The 15783-nt window shown below is 35.5% G+C and overlaps 3 protein-coding genes across 7 annotated transcripts in view; 2 read left to right on the forward strand and 1 right to left on the reverse strand.

Annotated features, from left to right (window-relative positions):
* Positions 1-70: 70 nt before the first annotated feature.
* LOC138135120 (probable ATP-dependent RNA helicase DDX10) lies at positions 71-2813 on the forward strand. The gene is made up of 6 exons (XM_069053766.1): positions 71-284; positions 339-803; positions 855-1207; positions 1269-1586; positions 1652-2578; positions 2631-2813. Exons 1-6 carry the CDS (start codon positions 150-152, stop codon positions 2776-2778), a joined length of 2346 nt encoding a protein of 781 aa, XP_068909867.1. The 5' UTR covers positions 71-149; the 3' UTR covers positions 2779-2813.
* On the reverse strand, positions 2769-4441 carry Coprox (oxygen-dependent coproporphyrinogen-III oxidase). The gene is made up of 4 exons (XM_069053776.1): positions 4155-4441; positions 3202-3986; positions 2985-3154; positions 2769-2931 (listed from the first exon to the last, which is right to left on the reverse strand). The coding sequence occupies exons 1-4, from the start codon at positions 4226-4228 to the stop codon at positions 2824-2826; spliced, it is 1137 nt and encodes a 378-aa protein (XP_068909877.1). The 5' UTR covers positions 4229-4441; the 3' UTR covers positions 2769-2823.
* Positions 4442-4985: 544 nt separating this feature from the next.
* The window catches only part of Tomosyn (syntaxin-binding protein tomosyn), an 86037-nt gene continuing 75239 nt past the window's right edge, over positions 4986-15783 (forward strand). For all 5 annotated transcript variants that reach the window (XM_069053761.1, XM_069053763.1, XM_069053762.1 and 2 more), the window contains exon 1: positions 4986-5141. In XM_069053761.1, coding sequence (XP_068909862.1) covers positions 4986-5141 — 156 coding nt within the window. The remainder of the gene's footprint in view (positions 5142-15783) is intronic.

The raw sequence follows: 15783 nt of genomic DNA on the forward strand, positions 1-15783 counted from the left end.
GTACCCCCGGTTAATCTGTCGTCAAAATAGGTAATTATTAAAATCAAAATGTCTTCTTATGTTGGCTACATTAGAGTATCATCATAACCTTGCTTTTACATGTGTTCTGTTCAGTTCATTCTTGTTAGTGGAATTAATGATCTTTAAATATGTCGAGCAAAAACGAAGATAATATTAAAAACAAACCGAAAGTGAAAGGTAAAGTTAAAGTTTTTAAAAATAAAAAGAAATTCCTTGATCCAGAATCTGCACTAATAGAAAAATTGCAAGAAAAATATGAAGATGTAAGTTAACTTGTCGCTAGTTTTTCGTTATTTTATTGTTTTATTCATTTTAAGATTGATGTAGGCACTGTAAATACTTTTGCTAATTTACCTTTATCATCAAAAACTTTAAAAGGACTCAAAGAATGTGGTTACACTAAACCAACTGAAATTCAAAAAGAAACCATAAAACTTGCACTAACTGGAAAAGATATATTAGGAGCAGCTCAAACTGGCTCTGGTAAAACTCTGGCTTTCCTCATTCCTATATTGGAAAGATTATATTGTAAGCAGTGGACTAGATTGGATGGACTTGGTGCTTTAGTTATAACACCCTTGAGAGAGTTAGCATATCAAATTTTTGAAGAACTAAGGAGAATAGGGGAACATCATGAATTTTCAGCTGGTTTAATTATTGGTGGTAAAGATTTAAAGTTTGAAAGAAACAGAATGGATCAATGTAATATTATGATTTGTACACCTGGGCGTTTGCTGCAACATATGGATGAAAATCCACTATTTAATTGTGTAAATATGGAAGTAAGTGTCATCCAGCATAAAATTACACATTTTCTCATCAATATATTTCAGATTCTGGTGTTAGATGAAGCTGATAAGTGTTTAGACATGGGTTTTGAACAAACCATGAATGCTATCATTGCAAACTTACCTGAAAAACGCCAAACTATGCTATTTTCAGCAACACAAACAAAGTCAGTGAGAGATCTAGCAAGGCTAAGCTTGAAAGAACCACAATATGTATCAGTACATGAACATTCTGAATATAGTACACCCACAGGCCTTCAACAGAGTTATGTAGTGTGTGAATTAAAAGATAAAGTTTCAATTATCTGGAGTTTCATTAAGAATCATTTGAAACAAAAGATAATAATTTTCTTTGCAAGTTGCAAAGAAGTCAAATATGTTTATGAAGTATTTTGCAAGTAAGTGATGTTCTGTAATATTTATGCCTCATTTACATATATCTTTTTTACTAATTTTTAGACTGAGACCAGGTGTCAGTTTGTTAGCATTGTATGGTACTCTTCACCAGCTGAGAAGAATGGATATTTATGAAAATTTTTGTAAGAAAACATCTGCAGTTCTTTTTGCTACTGATATTGCAGCACGTGGTTTACACTTTCCTGAAGTGCACTGGGTTGTCCAGGCTGATTGCCCAGAAGATTCAGCAACTTATATTCATCGTGTTGGAAGGACTGCCAGATATAATAGAGGAGGAGAAAGTTTACTTCTCTTGATGCCCAGTGAACTACAAATGTTAGAAAATTTGGAAGAGAGAAAAATTCCTGTGGAAAAAATTGAGTAAGTATTCACACATCCTACATAACAATTATCTAACTCAAATCTATTTAATTCAAAATTGCAAGGATAAATCCATTGAAACTTAATAATCCTGTAAGAAAAATGGAAGCATTTTTGGCAAAAGATCCAACATTAAAAGATACAGCACAAAGGGCTTTCGTTTCTTATGCAAAATCAATTTTTTTGATGAAAGATAAAAAGGTGTTTAATGTCCAAGCTTTAGACACAGATTCTTTTGCACATTCACTCGGTTTAGCGATTCCACCGCGAATTCGATTTTTGCAAAGGTTAAATGCGAGAACCGGAAACACCCCAAAGACTAAAAAACATATTTATATCGACGATGATGAAGATAATAAAGAAAAAGAAATTGCAAAAGCGGTTTCAACAGATAGCGGTGTGAGCGATGAAGAGAAACCTCACGTTCCATTTCACGTGCCTGATGACAGTGATAGCGATGATGGTGTCTTAAGAGTGAAAAGAAAAGATCACGACATAGAATTGCCAACAGATTTTGAATTAGAAGAAAATACTAAAAATAGAAAGAAAAAACCCGTAACCAAAGCCGCCGTTGCTAAAAAGTTGCTTAAAAAGAAAATCGTGCCCAACAAAAAGATTGTTTTTGATGATGATGGTGAAGCTGTTACTGTCGGTTTTAAGGACAAGCAGTCCGAGTTGGCTCAACAATATGAAAATGAGAATGAGGGGGGTATTGATATTGAAAAAGCTAAACTGGTGCTCAAAGAAGAGGATAAATTTGACAAGCAACTATTTAAGGATAAAGTGAAAGCAAAACATAAAGAAGAAAAAAGAAAATTGAAAGCCCAAAGAAAACAAGAAGAGGATGAAAAGGATGAATTCGGCGAGTCTAGTTCCGACAATGAACCAGATTTGTCTTGGTTGCCCGATCCTGACAAAATTTATGGTGAGAAGGATGAAGATGAAGAAGAGTCATTCATTAAAACAAATGATTCAGATCATAAAGCGAAAAAGTGAGTATGGTAAAGTACCGAACTACTTTTATATATTCTAACGTAATTTCAGAACCAAGAAAAGGAAATTTAAAGCAGAAAAATTAATAAAAGAAGCACCAGTTAAGAAAAAGAAACAAAGGTTGAAAGAGATTAGTACAAGTTTAAATGTCAACGAGGCGGAAGAGTTGGCAATGATGTTATTGAAAAGTAAACAGTAGTTACAGTTTATTTTTATTAAAGTTATAAAAAGCAAGTTAAATCTTTTATTCTGCGCACGCGCATGGTTCGATCCAGTCTCTGGGTTTTCTCAAAACTTCCAAAAGTTCAGCTTCTGGTGATTCCTCTGTGGGTTGATGCATATATTCCCACCTCTGCAAATAACTCAACGTGATTTTCTGTTTAGCGAATACGCAACTAAACTTACGGCAAGCAGTGGTAATGACATTAAAATGCTTTCATATCTCGCTCCAGGGGTGTACAGGCCAAACTTTGTGCCTCTGTCATAAATCAAATTAAATTCCACATAACGACCACGCCTCAGCAACTGCCAGTTCCTTTCAGTTTTACCATACGTGGCGTACTTATGTCTTTGAACTGCAAGAATGTCATAACTTTTGATGCAGTTTTACCACGCGACTTACCTAAGGGAATGTATGATGGAATAACTGCGTCGGCACAATCCGTGGCAAACTTGAAACACGATTCTTGATCGGGTGTATCCAAGTCGTCAAAAAATATACCCCCAATCCCTCTCCTCTCGCCGCGATGTGGAATATTAAAATAGTCATCACACCACTTCTTAAACTTTGGATAATAGGACTTGTCATGTTTATCACAGGCTTCTTTGAGCGTCGAATGGAAATGTACGGCGTCGGCGGTATTCAGATAATACGGAGTGAGGTCCGTGCCGCCCCCAAACCACCACACGACTTCATCCCCATCCTTGACTTCAAAATATCGATAATTAAAATGTATGGTAGGCACCAGTGGGTTTTTAGGGTGAATTACGGCGCTTATCCCCGCAACGAAATATGGGGGATTGTCCTGTTTCAGTTTTTTGCCCCGCGAACGCATCTGCGTTACCGCCGCCGACGACATTTTTCCAAAAATCACAGAAATGTTGACTCCCGCTTTCTCGAATACTTTACCATCTAGTAAGATGCACGAAATACCGCCGCCACAACCGTCTTGCCGTGACCATTTGTCCACTAGAAATTTGCTGCAATCATCTTCTTTTTCTAAAGCTTTGCACACTTCAGCTTGAACGCGCATTATCATTAGCTCCATCCTGGTCTTCATCTCTTCAGGAGTCTCTTCGAGCTGTTTTAGAGGGGTCACTGGCAACGCCATAAAGTGGTCGGTTTGTATTTTTGGTTTTTTGGAATTGAATAGCGCAAAAGCTCCCACAAATACGGTGCCATAATTCCTTTAAAATGAGTAACAAAGTAAACAGTTTCCACGGTAAAGTGTTTATTTTTCAAGATTATACAGAGGATTTTTTAATTGCTGTTACATCACACAATGACTTGTTTATTTTGGAGATTTCTTATCGAGTAAATGATGATTTTTATTCAAAAATTGCGCGTTGACCTACCTTAATTTTGATATGTCACGTTGTCGTTGGTAGTAAATTAAGGAACAGCTTCTGAGGAATACTTTGAAGAACATGTTCGAAAAGAGACACAGTTGGCAATGAACTGATTTTTAACGGGATTCGGTGGAAATGAATTAGCTGAATAACAAAAATATCAGATTAGATACGTCATCACGTTGTTCATGTGAATCAGCTGTTAGATGGGAAGCGTTTGTTTTTAGGTGGGAGGGACCCACGTGTCACTCATTTGTCATCTTCGTTTGGAGCGTGGAGTGTGTGAGATAGATAGAGACGGGGATGTCTGAACATTATGCGCAAAGCAACATGTGGTATTTTTTCTGTCATATTGATCTGCTGTCAAGTGCTGCGGGTTTTTTAATAGTTGTCGAAAACGTCAACTGGTAGGTGTTTACCAAGAGAAAAGGAATATTTGGCGGGTGCACGAGTGTCCGATTGTCGCTTCCCGTCGACCGACAAAATTGCAATTCGGCTTGCGCGTTGTCGGTGTCCTTATGGCGCAGAATTACGAGCGTGTGGACGTAGCTCCGCTATCCAGATATTGACTTTTTGCGAGGATCCTGTGCATCGGTGAGAACGGCAACTGCAGGATAACGTGGGACCGCGACGGACGCTCATCTTGCTGGAGTTCCAGGCACAAAGCGCATTGCCAAAAGTCCGTACCCCGCGGAGCGGTTCGTGCAAGACGTCTTTCGGTAAAGTCGATACTTTTGCTGCAGAATGGTGTGATCCTCTCTGCAGACGGCGCGATCTTTGACTGTACTCTCATCTGGACACTTCACCAAAAACTGATCGGAAACATATTATGGTGCGATGAAACGGGACAAGGACCCAGACCGACGAGAAGTCATGAAGAAGTTCACGTTCAAAGGCGTTCTCGATAACTTCCGCACCTCTGTGGCGCAACCCGCCAGGGCCGACCAGGAGATCCAGGAGACCCTGCGACCCGAAAACTTCCAAGTGAAAAGGGTAAGTCGCCAGGCTTTGACGCGGAGGTGGCCCCGGCTATCGTCTACAATTAAATAGTACAAATAAGAGCCCAGTTATTTTTACAACTGATAAGCGCTTACATTATAGTTTGTAATTATCGTTGCTTCGCTTTTACACCCGAGATAATAATGCGGGTGATACAATAACATTATTATTTATTGTCACGATCTACCTCTGCGACGCATCACGTAAGCACAGTCTTTTTAACTGTTTTACAACTTCTCACAACCGTGATGCATACTTTTCCTGTGTAAATCATTTTAGCCACATTATCAGTATGTACAAATATTCCTCGTCGTATTCAAACAACAATCACATTTTATGATGACAGTTTGAACTTATTTAAACCAGTTTTGTAAATATTTTGGGGGTCGTTTATTTATCGCAGAGGACTTTCATCAAACCTGGTACTATCGTGCCTGTATTAATAAAATTCTACAGGTTATTGAGCTGATAAGATATTAGTTTGTACAATATTAATCCCAGTTTTCTGCCAGCCGATTAAAGGTGTCTGCCGTACAGAACATACTGTTATTTTCATATTTCAACAAACACGCCACCGTAATTACCACTTACTTCTTAATTAAATGAATACGCCAACGTGGTTTTGCACAAAATTTTACTTTTATTCTGTAAGATTTTAAATTGCACTGCTGGCACAATTTTGGGTTGAAAATTAAATGATCCGCTTATGTAAATTTGTTGCTTTAGCAAGTGATCATTTAAGAGGCATGGTATTTAGACTAAAAGAGCACTGGGGTTTACCATTTGAATGAGCTGGAGGAATATTCAAAATTAGTTCTGCTGTGAGCATTGCTATGTGTATGGTTAAAAAATTTTACGCTCTGCATAAGCAATTATCCACACAAATGAACGAATACATTGTGGGATGTAACAGTTGAATTTATAGTTCACCGAGCTCAAAGTGCAAAACTTCTGTTATCCGATTATAAATGGAAAATCCATAAGTTCCGTTTAATGGCATTATGTATATCGTTTAGTAAGTGTTTCAATAAGTTAATAAAAAACACTAACGTAAAGGCAAAAGAATTTTTACCATTGTTAAGAATAAAAATGGAAACGTATAATTTTAAGGTTCTATGTTATTATGAAAAAGAATATGTATTTCAGTATGTCATTTACCTTTCTCAATTGTCTATTAGGTTTAATAAAAAATCGTAACCATAATTACTTTTAGAGGGAGAACCAATTATTACCATAAGTCTTAAATATTTAATCTCTTTTAAGTGCGCTAGGTACTAAAAAACGTAACTTTACGATTACGTGTTGAGAAAAGCACGCAAATAATAATTTCATTAAAAATCAATTAATCATCGTTGTTGCAATTTGTGTAGACTGAACCTGCAACAATCCAAAAGGATTTTTAAGTGATCTGAATCTGAAGCTACGCATAAATACATTTTATACTCCTACATGAAAGTATTTTTATTTTTACGTAAATAGTCTGCCAGTTTCGATTATAATATAATAAATCTTCAATACAAATTTTTAAAAATACTTCCAATCAATGCCAATAATTCTGATGCAGTCTTATAACGGAGCGAAGTTGTCTGTCCTTTCTTGCATTCTGGTCACGTCTAAACGTTGCTTTTTCATTTTTACAACACGGTTTATTTCATTCGTTCGGAAACTTGTCACCTCCCGAGCTTTCGACGTCTGTTGTGGAAGAGCTCAGCTCGAACAAAAAATTCTATCCAATCATTGATACAAAATTCAGACATCGATCTAAACGACATTTAAATGGTGAACTGAACCGAAGAATCATAGAATTAATTTGTTCTTTTTCGAGGCATTTTCTGTTGGTAATAAAGAAAAATAATTTTAATTTACAGTTTGCATGTCCCTATCGAAAAGTCGACACTCCTTAATTTACCAAAGAACCTTTGCAGTAATAGTTGTTTAATCACAATCGGGTGTGATATTTTCGTTTCGTCGATATTGGATTTGAAGGTCGGTTCTGAGTAGGTGGGTTGGAGGAAATGAGGTTGTTGGATGCTAAATTATATTTCACCGATATCGTGGTAAAGACAGCTAGAAATTAGTAATTGGATTAAAGTTACAAAATCAAGCGTATCAAATATCAGCAGGAAAAGTCGTCCTGTTATGTCAGCGTATAAAAATTTTCAGAGTGTCTATAGTGATATTTAGCAAAGACTTTCTTCCACATATCAAGAAATTCATGTTGGGGGTGAAATGTAGCGTAATATTTTTTATTATTTACGCCACGAAATCGTATTACGTTTTTGAGAAACGGAGAAACTGAAGTTTGAAACATCGAAGATTTAAATATTGCATTTTTAAAATTACTTTTAGAGAATTGACAGCTTTAGTGACACTAACTTTCTGTTGGCTTCAGCTGCGCCATTTCCAATAGTTTATGTCCAAAATTAAAATATATTGCGACGCTTGCAACATAAAAGCTTCCATATAAATTTTGAAGACGGTGATGTATAAATCACTTCTTCATGATTTGAGATGAACATATTAAAAGCAAACATGTTAGATCACGAGGTGAATCACGTCGAACGGATTCAAATGACTCTATCACTAATTATACGTTGCTGACAACACCCAATAACAGGTGAACGATTTAAAAAAAATATTGAAATAAAACTAATTATACGTTTCACATTTCCTATTAAATTTTTACGATTCCTTGCCAAACCAAAATACTACGTAACGTGCTCAATCTCATTTTATTGTACGTTTGATTCGCATGTGGGTTAGCAACCGCAACAATAAACCATTAAAAGAGATTTTGTGTAGATAACACAAATTACACAGTCCATCGGGATTAACTTGGTTTTTCAATCACCTCTGATCTTTTAACTTGATTGTTAATGTAATTTAACGGTAGGACACTTGCTGCAAAGACCCGTTTTATAATTTTATATGCATAAGAGGGTTGAACTTTTATAGGATTACGAGGACTGAATTTAAACCGACTTTGATTTTACTTATTACATATTATTACTTCTAAGCTTCAGTTTTTCCTTTTATTTTTAAAGTTGTAAACGATATCGAGATTGGTGAAGTTCTACTGTATTTTCAGGCTGTAATAAATAACTCTTCATGCAGTGATTTATTGCGATTTATACAGTAAAATGTGTGGTAGGTGCGTTTTCTACACCTACGCTCAATATTGTGGGGTTAAAACATGGGTCGAGGTCAGGAAACTAAAAACTGCAAATTGTATGATCATATTTAACGTCATCTTGACTCTATGTGTTGGTATATTGTTGTTATTATGTATTGCGTCACCTTAAACTGTTTTTTCGTAAAGTTGATTAATTTTTTAGCCAAATCTTACTAATAATACAATGTGAAAATAATTCTGAAAGTGCGGATGGATTTGTTCCAGAGCGAAACTGTAAAATTTTATTATTAAATCATTAATTTCAATATAAAAAAAATGCAATAACATTTTCTGAGCCTCCATTTTTATCTCCAAGTTATAGAGTTTAAAGCTGATAACACAAAAATAAAGCCAGAAAAATTGCATTTCATTAAATAAGACTTTACAGATGCCGCTTGACTTGTTTTTGGTGTTCTTAATTCCACCGAAAACCTCAGATTTATCTGGTTTTTGTTTCCTAGATTCGTCTGTTGACTGAAAACTTTTTTCGGTAATTGTTCACTTTAACTACTTCTGGAATTTTCGCGTTTTTTCTGGCTAGACAGCCTCAGGGCGTCCTCCTAGATCGTGTCCCACCATTCAATGCCTTTTTTTCTCTCTTGTTGTGTTTCAAGGTCGCGTCAAGGTCGCGCCAAGTCTTAGTATAATTAAAGGGTAAGGAAAATTTTCATTTGCACAAGGTTTGACTGGTGGGAAACGATGTAGGAGGACGTCCTGAGGCTGTCTAGCCAGAAAAAACGCGAAAATTCCAGAAGTAGTTAAAGTGAACAATTACCCTTTTTTCTTCTGAAGTGATAGAGTGAATCTTTTTTAAGCGTAGGAAATTGGTTAAAACTTTCAGCTAAAATAAACTAAAATTAAGCCCATTTTTATAGAAACTTGAATTGGATTCCTACAGAAGTAATATTTCTTTTCTTGAAAAGACTTTTCAAACTTTCGTTTATCTCATTTGTACATAAATCTTTGCTGTATCTGCTAAGACCCAACTTTCATGAATAATTAGTAAATTAACGCAAATCGTGATGGAGGATTTATTTGAGTCGTTGAAAGAATTGATTGGATTTCAGATTAGAAAAAACTTTTTAAATAGTTATCATTATATTATCCACTTTGCGGTCGGCAGAGGAAATTGTGGTGTTACGAAAGAGGTTACGGTTAAACTTGTTTGAACAGATAAGTTTTCTGTGTGTGATAAATTTGTTTTGTTGTTGAAGTTTATTGTGACACTCGTGTTTTCTAAAATTCATGGAGAGTTGTAAAATATATGTCATTACGTTTTGTTATACTGCCAAGATGTGCAGGAAATTAGTGCAAATTATTAATGAGTAGGTGTTATTGTTACTTCCGTTAAGAAATTCCCTTTTGATTCGATAAAAGATGCTTTTAAGTCGACTGTTGCACTTTGTCGGTGCTCTGAAACAGTGCTTGAAATAAAAACTTTAACGACGTAATTTGCTTCTTTTATTAACTATGCGTCTTCTCGGTTTAATACCTCTTGTTCCATTTATTCAGCTCATTTTAAACCATTAAAAATACAATAAGAAATGTAATTGAATACGCAGTTCCTCGTAATTAATTCAATCCAAGAACAATAGACTCTTGGCAGGTATTTTCTATTTCTAATGGTCTTAATATACCTACGTAGGAAAATGGTCAAGTGTTTTCTTAACCTAGAATTATTAAATCTTGTTAACACAGTCGATGGTCAATAGAATCACCATTATTTAATACGAGTAAATATATTAGAAAATACGTCATACGATATTATGATAGATTACTAATACTTAAAGAAGAGAATGGAGGGTATGAGCTTAATTAAATAATTTCTTTATTGATTTAATTTTAATACATTATTTTGTTTTTTTCGGGGGTAATATCCCAAGACCTCTTAATTTAATCGATACATTTTTTTCGTGTTCGTTTCTCGAGATACATAACGTGAAAGGTTTATATACCTGTCAAAATATAACCTCAAAATTTTTGCCTAAATAAACACGAAAAACGTTGTGTGCACCTCAGTTAGTTCGAGTGTTGTTGCTTAAAGTAATAAAGTAACAAAACAGGAAGAGGGCAGCAAGAGAGGATTTATCGATATAATAATATGTGATTGGTGACTTTCAATAGCCTTTTAATTCGTGATTGGTTAAAAATTCAAATTTGGCAGGTGATCGAAATAATCACATAATATCATACCTATATTTTGTCTCAATTCTAAATTTCCACCACTTGTTGAATTATGTTGGCAAAATAAAAATATTTCTAAACTGGGGATTCTTATAACCAAAGTTGGCAATATAATTATTTTATAAACATCATTCGAAAACATTAAAATTAGTTAATAAATTTATTTTGCTTTTAGAATTTGATTTTCTACCTACTTACTTGCTGCATTTTAAAAAAAGTTTTCGTTCTTCTAAAATTTTCAGTTGTAAAAACGCAAATTGACAGATAACCTAACAAATACAGTCTGATGCATTTTTCACCAAACAGTGTTGCCGGTTGTATTTCCAACGTAGAATGCAGTGTTGGTGGAAATTTAGAATTGAGACAGGCTTTAAGTGGTAAAATTTTCTGGACAAAATTTTCAGGTTGATACGAACGTTTGTGCGTGACAGTTTATCGACTGACATTATTAAAAAAAACTATGAGCCGTTAGACGAGTGTTTTTTGACAAATATCACGAAATAAATCAATGGGAAAATTTTGCCGAGCCACGAACGATATTCGCATGACTATTCGATTAATAAAACTACACATTCAAATCTACAGTTATTTATTGCTATAAATATGTATAAAAAATGCATTGTCATAAACAATTTTGTTCGGATTTATCTTGTTTTTTCTGATTGTCACAGAAGATGGTCTTGATCGAGGAACACTTAAAATGAACTTGCATGTCTGATTTTAGGAATCCATACATTCACAAATTGCGTATTTTCATTCTATTTGAAAATGAAATCAGATGAAAGTGACAATTTTTTTCAAAACAACAGATGTTTATACGGTTATAGCAGCCAAAGATATAGTTCATGAGGTAAAATGTTGTCGCTTTAAAATTGGCGTGATTTCGCTATTGTTTCGAAAATTTCGCCTTCCATTGGCTTTAAATATCATCAGGGCGAGGCAGTGAAATTAATTTTAATGATTGAAAATTTGCCCTCATTGTTGATTGACGTGACGCTGTTGGTCGAAATATTTGTGAATGAAATATGTAGTCAGGTTTAAAATCATTGGGGAGCTGCCACATTTTATGAGAAAGAAATTGACAATTTGACATGTTGAAAATTTTGCAATCATACATAATAATATTATTCAGAACTTAATTTCCTATACCTTTGTTATGTGTTTCCGGTTCTCGCGGTTGTTTGAGATTTTGGTTTGTGGTTTTGTGAATATTTCTTTTTATTTGGAAGTTTTTTCTGATTCAAAGCATTATGCAGCGTTGCAAACCTGAGTTTTTGTGTTGCGATAGTTGAATCAGTTTTCAAATAAATTCATCATCGTCTTTAAGGGTAGACTTGTTAATAGACAGTCTGAAAGGGTCCATTTTATGCTGATGAATGGAACGAATAGCGCTATCAATTAGTTCAACAAGATTGCTTCACTAACGAATTTAACTCGTTATGACGCTTCATCAATATTATTCGAACAGGATTAGAATTTTAAAGCGAGAACCTTGTAACTTTCTTAATCTTACAAATCGAACGAATGTTGGCGTTTTCCGACTTTCCAACATATTTCATCTTTTGTTCTGGAGTTCTTACCAACAAGAAGCAAACCCCAAACTGATATCCTGTCGGTGGATTTTTCAGTCCGCAAAAGTTGGAAACTGGATCACCGATGGATAAAATTTTAATCCAGCCTAAACGAGCTCTTGTGCAGTTTATGAAATAAGGCTGTTTATTTTGGGATTTGCTCATAAAATTTTTAATTTTATTGGAGTCACGAAGTTATGACTCGGGTAATTTTTCTCCGCCACCAATGAAGCTAATGAAGTAGAGTAGGTTCATCGCTCCTTTCTGTTGACTGTTCTGTTTTCGATTCCCTTCCCATCCACCGTAGGTTATGTCGATGTCATATGACGCAATTTCCACGTACACATCGTCTCGTCCATGTATTATTCAAGATTAATTGCTCCCATAGATCCGGGTGGGGTTGGCTGGGTCCCACCAAACAGTGTCTGATTTCCCTTTCGGGTATAAAATCGTTGTCGGCGGCGGTGGCTGGTAGTTTCACTGTATAATTTACGATTGCGGCCCCATTGCACGATCTCCATGCTCATTTCTGATTGGCGAAAATTCACACCAGTAATCGAGTTTCACAAACTGACGTGTTACGTAAAATCGAACCGTTCGCTTTCATTTCGCGATGAAAATTCTAATGGATCGCCGTTAAAAGTTAATCTGTACACATTGATTTGAGGTCGGAGTTTTTCAGGCCGACCCTTTTCGTGATCGACACGCATCATTCAAATTATGTGTCAATATGTTGTTTTTTTACCGAACTTTTATTGACACGCGGTGCTTTTGTGCGACAAGGGGTGGAGTCTCCTTTCTAATAATATGAAACGAGCTTAATTTAAAATGGAGATAGCGTTTGTAAAAAGTATGACATCAGCTTTTTCTTTAATTAACTTTTCATTTAATAAAATGAAAGATGTGCGGGTTGCTTTAGAAAATTTAGACCTTGGACGGCCGAGATTAATTATTCCTTCTAGTTAGGAAACTTATTCTAAGTAATATGTCTTTGAACATGGGTCTTATCTTCTTTGTTAACTGGGCTTCCTTGCAGGCGACGTTTAATGCCTTGTTTTTAGTGAATAATTTAGAAACTATCTTAGGGTCTACTTCCTAGTAGGCTAGACGCTTTGACCCGTTGACGAAAGGGATGTAAGTACTCATCGATATGGAAATTATTTTTTTCGTTTGAGTGCATCAGCTGTGCGGTTTTGTACCGATCGGGAACAGGCGGAAATTGCAAAACTTTGTAGTAATTAAGCTCACCGCTTCCGGATTGGTGCTGCATTTTGATAACCAGCAATGCCAGCACTATTTTCAAACAAGCTGCATTTGAAAATGGTAACACCTGTTACCGTACGCGATAACTTAACTGCTAGCTCTAGCTTCAAAATTGTAGCAGTTAGTGCACTTACTGTTCTTTTTTTATGCAATTTATTGCCGAAAAGCAGTCCCAATTACTCGTTTATTCTCTCTCTTTGTATTATTTAACGGTGACCTGAAAATTGAGAAGATGACAGATCTTGATAGTCAAAGAACACATTTTATTCAATTTTCTTTTACACACTCACAAACTGAGACATAAAATATTTCTATATTTTACAGTGGTATATCTGCAGAATTCGTATAAAATACTCCGGTGAATTCTGTTTATTGAATTTGATTTGCTTTCGCCATTTTCTTCTGTATAAACGGAAAGTTGAATTAGTCGGTTGGGTGGTTCTGTATTTTCCTTCAAAATTTATGGACGTGCTATGTGCTTCACTTGCACGTTAATTATTTTTGCATTATTCATGATTTTCATTGATTATTACTACCATAATTACCGCTGCAAGTCTGCTGAATGCCAGAAGCATATAAGTCGGAAATGGTCTATTTGTAAAATTAAATGTCAGATTAAAGCTCGATAGTATTGTTTTTCAGTTCTGCATTGCAGCCGCATTAATTATGTACTATATTTATCTAGAGTGTTTCTAAAATATTTCACTTTAGATTATTATCGCTAGATAAAAGTGAACGAGAAGACAATATTTTTTATTTAATAGGACCCAATTCGACATGTTTCGAGAACCGACATCGTTGATTTATGTCTGTAATATTTTTTGTCACCTGGAAATGTAAAAACAACACTGGATACGGATCGGATGCTATTATACGATGGCTTATAAATGACACAATTTATAAAAACTTTGTCGTAAGTATCGGTCGTAATATTTTTTCGTATTAGCGGTTGATTAATAGCAGCTACAGGTTTTGACAATAATTTACTACGCACAAAAGCTTCTAATAAACAAAACGGTTTTGTATCCAATTTTCCTCAAACGCGTTCTCTTTTTTGTAACGTTACAACATAATTTAAAATTCAGAATGGCTCTTGACAATCGTTTTGCATACGATATCAATCTATCACTGCCAATAAAGCTCATACATCGGAAAGGTCAACTTTTGAAAATAGAGCTTTTTTAAAATCGAAGACTTCCAAACGATTTAATCTCGAGCGCAAGACTCGGTTGCAAATAAAATTCACTTTATCGAATGCAACGCTAATGAATGCGGATAATTCTTATACTTCGGCCTCGAGAAATTGGAGAAGTTTTGCAATTAGCTGTGATAAATTTTCAAACAGGAAGATTCCACGTTCATTAATAACCTCGCATGGTGACGTTCAATTCTCGCGAAATGTTTCTTCGGGCTGGTCAATTTGGAATTGTGAACTAGCTTTTTACCGTGGAACGAGCTTTCGATGCGTTAGCTTAATTTATCAGCGCGTCACGGTTTACAGCTTAGAGAATTCGTAATCAAACGTTGATTAAAACAGATCTTCCGAGCTGTACATATTAGCATATAATTATGTTGTGGGACGCGTCTCGACGGCGACGTTGTCGGTGTAATATGACCGGTCATGCCGGAGACTAGCCGATCACGAGTCCTGAAGGCGCCATATCCTTTCTGCGAGCCTGGATTATAAAAGTGCGACGTTCATTGATTGACGCTAACCGCACTTTACTAATTTAATTTCTTTCAACTGCGAGGCAGGGTTCTCGTTGTTTGGGACGGATAATTGGACTGATAACGTGGAAGTTTTATTCTCTTTGTTCTGTATTCTTGTAATGGTAATATCTTGGAAATAAACTGCTGAAAACAATTAGGTGGTAACGTGAACTACTAATAAAGTATCCCTTCACATGTCCAATTTTAAATGTATTTTCCTGCTTGAAACATGGTATCGACGCATTAGAATACATTATGACTTGTCGATACTTGAATTACTTCTTTTGTTCACAGTAGGGAATAAACGCACGCTCATTATTTAGTCAGTAATACGTAGAACACAGTATTTTGCACAAAACGTAAGAAATACTGTGATGAGTGTGATAAAAATGGGTGAGCAACATGATCTCTTTGAATCCATGGGTTTTAGAAGCTCGTAAAGCACAGCAAACTGTGGTCTGAGGATGCAGAGTTTTGCAAAATGTGATTTTTCGAAACTGGAAAGACAAAGCCAAGGTCGACCATCAGCAACAACTCCATTGATCTAAGCCCAAAAGTACCATGACGATCGTACAGCTCATAATAATGCTTCCATATAGGGCATCAGTGGGTCAACAGTTAATTTTTATGCTCGACCACACCGAGTAAGCGTTCTGGGACAATGGTTTTACGTATAAAGTATACAGTGCATTTTTTTTAACTGTTGCCATAGGGAATTGCATGGTAAAACTTATAC

Source organism: Tenebrio molitor, chromosome 7 (genome assembly GCF_963966145.1).
Source record: "Tenebrio molitor chromosome 7, icTenMoli1.1, whole genome shotgun sequence".
Classification (NCBI taxonomy): Eukaryota; Metazoa; Arthropoda; class Insecta; order Coleoptera; family Tenebrionidae; genus Tenebrio; species Tenebrio molitor.